Source organism: Urtica dioica, chromosome 4 (genome assembly GCF_054948205.1).
Source record: "Urtica dioica subsp. dioica isolate 48M chromosome 4, U.dioica_male_clone48M_v1_H2, whole genome shotgun sequence".
NCBI lineage: Eukaryota > Viridiplantae > Streptophyta > Magnoliopsida > Rosales > Urticaceae > Urtica > Urtica dioica.
The window spans coordinates 1,124,340-1,135,228 of NC_142759.1; the positions used below are offsets into that span (position 1 = coordinate 1,124,340).

At 39.5% G+C, this 10,889-nt stretch overlaps 1 protein-coding gene and 1 long non-coding RNA gene across 7 annotated transcripts; both read left to right on the forward strand.

Moving 5' to 3' along the window:
• Positions 1 to 249: 249 nt before the first annotated feature.
• On the forward strand, positions 250 to 6,946 carry LOC149399045 (ribonuclease MRP protein subunit POP4-like). Of its 6 annotated transcripts, XM_089611002.1 has the most exons (10): positions 250 to 908; positions 4,463 to 4,541; positions 4,628 to 4,854; positions 5,286 to 5,371; positions 5,482 to 5,742; positions 5,850 to 5,917; positions 5,993 to 6,051; positions 6,147 to 6,209; positions 6,286 to 6,563; positions 6,665 to 6,946. In XM_089611002.1, the coding sequence occupies exons 1-2, from the start codon at positions 576 to 578 to the stop codon at positions 4,529 to 4,531; spliced, it is 402 nt and encodes a 133-aa protein (XP_089467128.1). In that variant the 5' UTR covers positions 250 to 575; the 3' UTR covers positions 4,532 to 4,541; positions 4,628 to 4,854; positions 5,286 to 5,371; positions 5,482 to 5,742; positions 5,850 to 5,917; positions 5,993 to 6,051; positions 6,147 to 6,209; positions 6,286 to 6,563; positions 6,665 to 6,946. The 6 variants fall into 6 exon arrangements, with proteins under 6 accessions (XP_089467128.1, XP_089467127.1, XP_089467130.1 ...); XM_089611001.1 differs by having other exon boundaries at positions 5,482 to 5,917; XM_089611000.1 differs by lacking the exons at positions 5,286 to 5,371; positions 5,850 to 5,917 and having other exon boundaries at positions 262 to 908.
• A 1,966-nt stretch (positions 6,947 to 8,912) lies between these two features.
• Positions 8,913 to 10,183, forward strand: LOC149399046 (uncharacterized). The gene is made up of 3 exons (XR_016296781.1): positions 8,913 to 9,207; positions 9,448 to 10,063; positions 10,154 to 10,183. It is a non-coding gene; the product is annotated as an uncharacterized LOC149399046 (long non-coding RNA).
• The last annotated feature ends 706 nt before the right edge of the window (positions 10,184 to 10,889 follow it).

A 10,889-nucleotide genomic window follows, 5' to 3' on the forward strand; every position in this document is an offset into this window, starting at 1 on the left:
CGAGTAATCTTTCGTCAATTTAATATTATATTGTATTGCAAGACAGTTTTTTTTTTTTTTTTTTTTTTTTTTTTTTTTTTTTTTTTGCTTTCAAACTTGGGAATGTGGCATAGCATGGTAGCACACAATGGTCAAAAACCCATTCTTAATTATCGTAATAGAATAGAAACCACTGTTCTGTGCATTATTTAATATAGAGACAATGTTTATAGTACAAGTTTTTTGACAAGTCGTGTTCACTCGTTTATTTATTAGCATGTGCAGTCAAGACCCCACTATGAGTGTGAACATAAATATGCATTCAAAACTCGTTCAATACAGCCAATCAATGACAAGGTGAATAAGACAAGGGTACTAGCTGTAAAGGAAAACATGGCAGCTGGTAATGAAATATTATTGCATTTCACTTTCAGACATTATTGGTGAGGATTGATGACTCGCCTGGCCCACCATGACTCAATAAATATCTTCAGCCTTGTCAAGAATGAGCACCAGCCGAGACCCAAAAACACAACCTTTTGAGTGAGCATTAGAGTGAGTGAGTTGAGCTGTGAAGAAAATTCCAAAGTGGGAAGATGGCTGAAGCTGTAGTTTCGCTGCTGATTGAGACTCTGGTTCCCATGGCAATCGATGGAATCGGAGGGGAGATCAAGCTGGTGAAAGGAGTCAAAGAAGATGTCAAAAAACTGAAGACCAATCTTGTGCTCATCCAAGCTGTGCTTCAGGACGCCGAGGAGAAGCAACACTTGGGCAATGAAGCTGTGAAATTATGGCTTAAGGAGCTCAAGAAAGCTTCGGAGGAGATGGAGAACGTTCTGGACGAGTGGAGCACGGCTGTTCTTGAAGACAAGATCAAGAAAGAAGAAGAAGACAAAGCTCTGGAGATTTTTTCTTCTTCAGACAAGAAGGTGTGTTTCCCGGTTTCTTTCTCTTGCTTATCTTGCACCAAAGTCGGTCGCCTCGTTATGCGCCGTGATATTGCTCTCAAAATTAAGCAACTTAATGGAGAGTTGGCTAGGATTTCCGAAGAAAAAAATAGGTACAATCTCAACATAAACACTGTTGTTGAGAGGCCTCGGCCACTTGGGACAATCTCCCTTGTCGACGTGACCAAAGTTCATGGTCGAGACGAGGAAAAGAGTCTTTTAGTGAGCAAGTTATTGTGCGAGAGCAGTACCGATGAGGATGATGGGAGATCTTCCCTTCATATCATCCCCATTGTGGGACCGGGGGGTCTCGGAAAAACTACTCTCGCCCAACTTGCTTTTAACCATGAGGCGATTAAGAACCACTTTGATAAGCTAATTTGGGTGTGTGTCTCCGATCCTTACAATGAGATCAAGGTCTGTGAAGAGATTATTGTTGGTCTTGGAAGCTCTGCTCAAAGCTCTTCACTGAATGTCCTTGTCACATGCATTCATGAGTCCATAGAGGGGAAAAGAGTTCTCATTGTCTTAGACGATGTCTGGTTTGTAGATTGTAGGAGATGGGAAATTTTAGGAGAAGCTCTTAGGAATGGGGGTAGAGGAAGCCGGATATTAGTGACCACGAGAAAGCAAGATGTTGCGACGATGATGGGAGTGCCCACAGACCAGATCATTAGTCTAAAAATGCTGAGTGAAGATCATTGCTGGTCGATTTTCAGCCAATTGGCATTCATTGGGAAGGGAGACGAGGAGCGTCGACAGCTAGAACCTATCGGCCGGAAAATCGCTGTTAAGTCGAAAGGCTTGCCTTTAGTTGCTAAAACTCTTGGAAGTCTTGTGCGGTTTAAAAAGACGATGAGTCAGTGGGAAGACATTTTGAATAGTCAACTGTGGGAGTCAAAAGATGCTCAAGTTAAGGAGGTTTATGCTCCTTTTCTGCTAAGTTACTACGATCTTCCACCGCTGGAAAAACGCTGCTTTTTGTTTTGTTCGGTGTTTCCTCAAGACCATAATATACGGAGAGATGACCTAATCGAGATGTGGATGTCTCATGGTTACTTCAGCCGAAGTGAAGATTCGTGGAAACTAGGTCGAGATTGTTTCGAGACTTTGGCTATGCGGTCGTTTTTTCAAGAAATCAACGAGAACGTATATTTTAAAAACGTTGAGTGCAAAATGCATGACATAGTTCATGATTTTGCCCATTTTTTGACGGGCGATGAATACGTTTATATGGAAGTTGACGAAGAAGTAGAAAACAAGGCGGTGGTGGTAGAAGAAAACACTCGTCACTTGACTCTCAATGGTTGTTTTCCTAATTCATTAGGAAATGCGAACAAATTGCGCACGCTTTTCTTCCTATCACATATAAGGAACAAATGGGACGGATCGATGTTAGTGTTTTCTCAACTTACATGTCTTCGGACTTTGAGTTTGAAGGGTTACGGGTTGAAACGATTATCAGAGGATATTGGTCTATTGAAACACTTGAGATATCTAGACTTATCATTGAATAATGAGTTGGAAGAATTGCCGAAGAAACTATTCGACCTCTGTAATCTGGAGACCTTGAAACTCAATGGTTGCTTCAAGTTAAAAACATTACCAGAGTGCATCTCAAAACTAGTCAGCCTAAAACATCTCTACATACGGGGGCGTTCGGAGTTAGAGGGGCTTCCGAAAGGGTTAGGAAAAATAAGTGGTTTGCAAAGTCTAGACTGGATAGTGGTGCCCAAGGAGAGGGGATCGTATCTAGACATTGGAGATCTCAAACACCTTCAGTTTCGAGGGTTTCTAAGGATCCAAGGGTGTGGAAACACAGGGTCGACAATGGATGATGTCGCGAAGCTGAACCTCCTGCATGTGCTTAAGTTGGAGTTGAAGTTCAGATCCGATTCTGAGTTGTTGGAGTTTGTAGATAGCAACAATCACAACGACACCGAAATCCTGAGTTCCATTCATCCACATCCCAATTTGAAAGATCTGTTCATTAGGAATTACTTGGGTCTCACCGCGTGGCCCGCTTGGATGATGTCTCTTTCCAATCTCACCTTTCTTGAATTAAATGGATTCAAGAATTGCGAGACTTTACCTCCGCTTGGGAAATTGCCTTCACTTAAGGATCTACATCTATATAGCTTTCCCAAGAAGTGCACGGTGGGTGAAGAATTCCTCGGAATCACTGAAGCCGATCGAGAGGTCATTTCATTTCCGAAATTGGAAGTGCTTGGTTTCTGGAGCAATCAACAGTGGAGAGTGTGGGAAGGATGTTGCACAAAGACGACAACAAAAATCATGCCATGTCTACGCACCTTGTCCATTAACGAATGTGAAAGCCTTGAAACACTACCAGAGTTTCTGAAAATGACGCCACTGCAAGAGCTGGACATCTATGGATCCCCCATCTTGCAAAGGCAGTGCCAGGAAGAGGTCGGGAAGGAATGGCACAAGATTTCGCATGTCCCCAACATCCTCTTCGATTGGAAATACGTGCGGAAAGATGGTGTTCGGTTTGAAATAGTATATGGGACGGAGTCGGAGAACTTCTGGTAATTTCATTTTCTCCTTTCTTCCAAAAAAAAATTGAGATATTTAGTACTATCATACATATCAAACACTTACATTAGCTTTTTTCCTCTGAAGATATCAAGATCTAAAAACATAATTTTTCTTTCTCTTGTGATTCTCGCAATGATGTTTTCCTTTGAACAAGTGTATTCGATTTGATTTATGTAACCTTAGTTTACTACTAGAAAAATGAGAATAGGTGGCACTTGAAAGAGCACTTCTTCGCAAAAGCGCCGTCTATTTAATTATTTTTCATGGCAGTCACATATTCACCGCTACTAAAATATATCATTTTAAAAGATGGCGGATATAGATGAAATGCCACTAAAACTTAAAAAAAGATGGCACTCATATCTGCCATCTTTTGTGTAATCAATTTGTAATTTTTACTACTGTAAATAGTTTTTTTCTTCAAAAATTTATCTCAAGTTTTAAATATATTTAGCCCACGTTAAACTCAAATTTTTTCTGCAATTCATTTTTTTCCCGCTGTCAAATTTTTCCCTCCTTCGCTTTTTATTATTATGGTTGTCTTCCCTATTTTTCCGAAGTAGTTGGAGACTATAATCACGGGCTAAACTTATCTACTCCCTTTTGATAATAAACTGTAATTTTTATTTCTTCTTGTTTTTAAATATGTAATTTTAAGTCTTTTTTTTTTTTTTTTTTTTTTTTTGCAGTTTCATCTGCTGATCAATCAATTTGTCGATCATTGTCGTCAACTGCACTGATGGAGTTTGAGATTTACGTACAAGGGAAGGTCGGAGTTCATGGACCGATAAACAAGATGCTATCAGGTAAGTAAAATTTGATATTTGAAATTGTATTTAAAGAAACACGTGTGTTAGTTGTGCTCCCATGGGAGACCAAAGGAGGATGGAGTTGAGCCCAATTCGGGTGAGGGAAGAAACGGCGAGTGAGTACGAGTCTTAGGGGCTCGCATCAATTTAACTTATGGTGATTTCCAGGTGACCATCGCTTATGGTGCTTTCAATTTAACTTCTCAAATTCGAGAACATCGATTGGAACAAGATTAATGAAAAATGGGTATGAGAAGAGTGCTCAGTTAAATCTATGTGCAATCAGTTTCCCTTGTTCTAAATCCAATGCTTGATTATTGAAAAAACTTGCAGGAGAACACTACTGGACATGCAGCGATGGATTGCAAATAGTCTGATGGTTAATCATGTTATGCGAAAATTCAATCAGTCTCGTACGTACGTTAAAGCCAAGCTTCTTCTTCCTCACTACACTTTTCGGTTCGGTCCTTTTCTTCCTTCCCCAATTCTTGAGAAAATCCGAGCCGTCTTCCAAGTCTCTGCCATATATGAGCCTAGCCGAGCCTTGCCTTGACTATCTGGTATTTTTCTAATCTTTTTGTTTTGACTCTAATTTTTTACGTTTACCTTTGTTTTGTTTTGGTAACTCTATCATAAATTCATAATCCTCTAATTTCATTGATATATATATATAAAAAAAAACCATCAACCCTTGTTCATCTAGATAAGTCACTAAGTATAGACTAATTTCTGCTGTTGTAAATGCGGTCTAGCTACCGATGATGCCTCTCTCAGTTTCTTTAATTTTTGAATGCGCGCTATGTGTTTGAGAATTTGTTGTTAGCATTCAGTTTGATGTACTGTTCTTTTCCATTGTTGTTCTTGATTTGATGTGATTAATTATATCAGATGTCGCCTACAGACACCGATTGGAATTCATTTCGGTGATACTCCTGATTGATTATAAGTAATTATTGATCAATTGTTTCATAAGATAGTGGTACTAGTACAGAGTAGAGAGTAGTGAAAAAAGCAGAGCTCAATCTTAGCCACACAAACTCACGCACACCCATTCCAAACCTTCTTCCCTCAGAAAAGGTCTCTCTCTCTCTCTCTCTCCCCTAAAGACTGAAGCTTGATCTTCTTCTTTTATGAGTAAAGTTTGAATCTTGAGATTTTTGGTTGATATATGGTTGGTTTTGGTGTAGAGTTCCGATGGGAAAGAGACTAAAGTCTATAACTTTTTGGACCAAATATTTCGAAACGGGCGCGGGTCAGAAGTATACGCAAGGGTTGAGAAGCTTAAAGATCGACAATCAGGTCCTACTCGATAATTATGCTCAGGGACGGAGTGTCTCCACTGGTTCTTGTCTCAGGGCTCTGCAGATTCGCTCCAAGCGCTCCAAAAAGCACGTCCATGAAACAAACAAGAATAACGGGGCGTTGTATTTTTCCAAGGAGTTTCACAAGTGAGTTCGACAAACTTGTTTTTCAGTTTTGCTCGATCTTTGTTTTTTTAATTGTTCTCTTTTGTTCCCTTATTAATCATTGGGGTAATATGTGAATCGGACCACAGATATGCATTGTTCTTCCCAGGCATGAACACTTGAAAAACATGATGGCACAACATCTGAAAAAGGATTGGTAAATTCGCATACAAAGTTGTTGCCTTTGGTTTTCCTTGATGTGATCGTAGTTTTGTTGAACTTAACGTAATAGGTTAAATCAGCTTGCTCAACATTTTATGGACATGGAATTGCACGGTGCTCTTCTTTCAGGTAAGCCCTTTATTTGTATTTGTCGAAGTAGCTTCTTATTGTTAATATTGTTATTATCATTTTCTTAAACTAAAGCCTACTCTGTGTGTTTTCAGTTATTGACTGTAAAACTGCTTCTCTCACCGGGGTGAGTGGCATTATGAATGATAAGTTCCAAGGTAAATTTTTTTTTTTTTTGCCTAAATCATAACTCGTTTTTGTTTTATCGCCAAACTTTGATGGACTATCTTCCAGTTGTGCCCAAGAAGTGTTCCATCTTCGTTTTCCAATTCGACACGTGGAAGGTGACTTTGTTCGGGGACAAGCTCACCTCAAGAAATACCACTAGACTATGACTCGTAGAAGAATATTTCAGACTTTCAAGCGGATTTTCCTTGGTTCCAAATCCTTCACAGGTTTCTCTCTGGGAATCAATTTGACAATCTAAGTTACTTATGAGCCTGTTAACAACCGTCTTTCGTGCTGTACTTAACATCGATGGCTGCGATTGGAACGAGACAAATGAAAATTCGGTATGGTTCTGACAGTTTCTCATTAATTAACTAAACTTGCAATCAGTTTCCCTTATCGTTAAAAGCCAAATCCAATTTGTGTTTATTGAAATTACTTGCAGAAGAACAGTGATGAACATGCAGTGATGGAATGCAAATAGTCCGAGTTTTATTTTGTAAAGAGAACGCAAGAGTTTTAAGCTTGTAATCTGTCTTAATTGCCGATTCCGTTGGATCGGTCGGGGCTGGCGTGTTGGTTTGCGTGTGGTCCCACTGGTCTACTGCTTTTTGTATTAAGGTCCCTCTTTCTATTTGTAAGAAAAAGTCGAAACTCACTTTCTTCTTGTGAGGAGTTTAAAAGTGTATTCCCAACATAACTTGTCAAGGGAAGAAGATATTGCCTCTATGCGTTGTCGTGGGAATCTCTTCTATTTCATTTTAGCCTTGGCTCCTCAAAGGCTTTTGCCTCTGTATAAATATAAGTTTTGTTTCTTCAAAAAAAAAAAAAACTTCAAGCTGATCACATACATCATATAAACTTTTCCAAAATAAAAATCTGTATTCATCAACTTTGGCTGAATTTTTAGCATAATCTAATTTTTTCCAGCAACTTTATGGAAGGTGACTTTGTTTGGGGACAAACTCACCTCAAGAAATACAACCGGACTATGACTCGTTGTAGAAATATTTCGTACTTTCTAACAGATTTTCCTTGGTTCCATATCCTTTACAAGTCTCTCAGTGGCGGTTCCGTGGTTGTGCGCGAATCTGTTTTGACTAAGCTTCCTAGACTGAAGTGCGATACATGAATGACTCCCAGACTAAACCTCAAAGTGCATTAAAGGCACAATATATTAACCAACACTATAGTATGCTTATTTATTACTACACACAACACAGGTAATCATTATGCTCCTTCTGTTTTGTGGGAGCAGATATTGGCAGATATGTCGTCTAATGATGACCACCAGTGGCGGAGCCAGAAATTTCTATGAGTGAGGGCAAATTTGAAAAAAAAATTCAGGGGGCAAATTTGAAAACATTATATAAATTGGGGCTAAAATTATAAGGTAAAAATTGCAATTTTAAAAAGAATAATTCGACAGACTAGCTAGTCAAATTCAAACGTTGATATTGCATAGCCAATGTTTATATGTATTTTGAGAAATAGCCAATCGCTAACGTGGTGTTTCAGCCAATATTTTTGCTTCCAGTTTTGTCCTTTTTTAATATTTATTTTTTTAACAAAAATTATAATTAAAGAAAATAAAAATTGATTGCTAACGTATTATGATTTAATTGCCAAGATATTCTGATTTGAGAACTATAGGAAACTGCATTGGAGTAGATACATGCATGAATTAAAAGTTATTTCTACTTGCCACAAATGTATTAAATTAATTTTGTTATTTAGTATAAGAAATATATTATAATTTTTCGCTTAGTAACTTTGCAAAGATTTATATGTGGGAACATGCTCAGCGATAGTACATGCACGGATAAATTTGAATAGACCAAATAAATAAGGCTCACGGCGATGAGATTTACATAAACTATCTAAAATATAGTGTAACAATATTAATTTCAAAATATTTACTCTCTCTCTCTCTCTCTCTCCATAAGATTGCAGATCTCCTCGAGGGCGATGAAGGCGTGAGAGGAGTGCGGCTATGTAGACATGGACGAGCTTCTCGCGGCGATCGGCTTTAGCAGCTCGAGGAAACTATGTAGGCATGATCCAGCTCACCGCCGTCTTCCTCGCCGGGTCAGGCTTCGCCGTCTGTGCCATCAACCACTAGGGTCACGGCTTCTCTGACGGCCTCGTCACGCACATCCCCGTCGTCGACGACTGTATAACCTTTTTCCCCGAATTCCGATCCCGATTCTCCTCACTCTCGGGCCACGGCTTCTCTGACGGCCTCGTCCAAACCTTCTCTCTCTCTCTCTCAAGACTAGACTTAGAATAGTCATCAGACATGTGTTGAGCGTCGTAGCAGTGGAGGATCAAGGCGCGTTGTCTAGGGACCTCAAAATCTCTCTTTTGGAATCAGTAGTTTATGTTTTAAATTGGAATATCACTTCTTTTGCTGTTTTTTTTTTTTTTTGTTGTTGTTGGTTTGACTATTAACTACATTCCATGTTGTCAACAAAATTAGTTTTTGGTTTTTCTTTTATGTCATAGGTAAATTGTAAGAGGGTACACAAAAACTTTTTATTAAGAGGAAGTTGTGAAACAACAGTTACAACATTGAGAATACTAGGAAAAAAAAAAAAAGGTTATATGAAACAAATAGTTATAGCCAAGGTTCGCAATCCCGCGGGTTCCGTACGGGTTCCGGACGGGATCCCCTGAACCGGTGGGGACCGGGACGGAACGCACATAAACCGGTCCCGTGAACCAAACCCGGTCGAATCCCGGGTAAACCGGGCGGATCCCCCCAGACCGGGTCTCGTTTTGGTTATAAATAATTTGCCCCTAATTCGCGAAACCCTTATCTCCCGAGGAACAAATTTGCGCGTCCCGTCCCGACCGGATCCCGTCGACTCTCTTCGTGTTTTGCTCAAATCCCGGCCAAATCCCGTGAAACCCTTCGAGTCCGTCCTTCGTCCCGCCGGATCCCGTCCTGGAGAGGCCGATTTTGTCCAAATCCCGGGGAACCGAGAGGTACCACCCGAGTTCTTCAACTTTTGGGAATTTTTTTCAATTTTTAGTTATGAATTGTTGATTATTGTGATTATTGCCATGATGAAGTTGAAATTAGTGATTATTGGCATGATGAAGTTGAAATAATAGTGTTGATTACAATTAATTTGATGATTATTGTTATGGTTATGTAGATGATTATTGTGGTGGTTATTATGTTGATTTTTGTTATATGATTATGAATTTATGATTAGTGTAAAGTTAATTTGAGGTATGGCGTCCGACCCGACATACAAGTATTGCGACCCCATCAAAGGACGAGCACGTGCATACAAATGCAAGTTTTGCGGGCACATCATTGGAGGTGGTGGAATCACACGTGTGAAGAACCACTTGGCGAACGTGGACAAGGCAAAAAGCGTTAGGTTTTGCGACAAAGTTCCTCCTGAAGTAAAATTGGAAATGCAAAATTTACTCCACGGGAACGTTCTAAAGAAAAAGCAACGTAAGACTCTGGGTGAGTCGATACGAGCAGACCTCCGAAAAAGTCTAGGGGGGAGTCGAGACTCTGACGAAGACGTAGACGAAGAGCAGGAACTTCGTCGCGTAATGAAGAGGTCACGAGAGGCACAAGCTGCCGAACAATGGCGGAAGGAACGTGAAGGTCCCGGCGGATCATCAGGAACTCCTCCAACGACCGCACCGTCATTGTACCGGAGCGATAGTGCGCGACAAAGGAGGGTTGATGAAGCGCAACCCGGCATCAAGAACAGATTGGCCAAAGCCATTGGCCGATTTTTCATTCACTCGCAAGTTGCCACAAACAAGACAGTTGACCATCACTTCATGAACATGATTCATGTTTCCGGTGAAGTCGGTAAGTAAAAAACTTTTTATATCGATTTTACAAATATAAATTGCAATCTTTTGTATGTGATGTTGATATATTGATATTATTTACCTGTAGGACCGAATGTCCCGCTGCCCAGCCCGAAAGACATTCACGGGTGGATATTTTATGTACGTGTTGTAATAATTTTATACTCTACTTATGGTATTTTATGTTTAAGAACTCAGTTTATGTTTGGTATGAACCTTTGTTTGAAGTATGAAGTATGAACTATGAAAACTATTTTTATTATTGTAAAATATTTGTCTGAATCCCCCTCGGGTTCCTACATTTTTTGCCGGGTTCCTACCGGTAAACGGGTTCCTACCGGTATCGGTTTCCTTTTTTTTTCCTGAATCCCCCTCGGTTTCCTCTCCGGTAAGCGGTATCCCCCTAAAATTGGGGCCCCGGTACGGTAACGGTAACGGTAAGGCGATCCTTGGTTATAGCTAAAAGAAAAACCGTCTCAAGCTAGAATATGAGTAGCATAACAAGACTCTTTAAAGCTTGTGGCATATTGGTGCCACCATTGGTTTTTGTTGGATGTTTGGCATATGAATCGTACAGGGCTATCAACATAATCTAATTTTGAAAAATATAATGACCAGGTCACTTGAAACTTTAATATTATTATTTCGAATATGTTTCAAATATAGTCACTTAATTTGCCGTGATAAAATTAATTATGTTAATTTTGATTATATTTAGATATTTGCAAATTTATTTAGTCAATGTTTCGAGTATGTTAATGGTTATTTTGCAAAATTAACAAAACTTTAGCTATTTATCAGAATTTAAGTTTGTACTTAATTAA

Excerpts from the sequence above, each read along its gene's own strand:
- LOC149399045 (XM_089611000.1), top strand. The coding sequence starts at position 5,489 with ATGGGAAAGAGACTAAAGTCTATAACTTTTTGGACCAAATATTTCGAA. Across the intron at positions 6,052-6,146 it reads GCACGGTGCTCTTCTTTCAG|TTATTGACTGTAAAACTGCT; the intron begins GTAAGCCCTTTA and ends GTGTGTTTTCAG. Across the intron at positions 6,210-6,285 it reads TATGAATGATAAGTTCCAAG|TTGTGCCCAAGAAGTGTTCC; the intron begins GTAAATTTTTTT and ends ACTATCTTCCAG.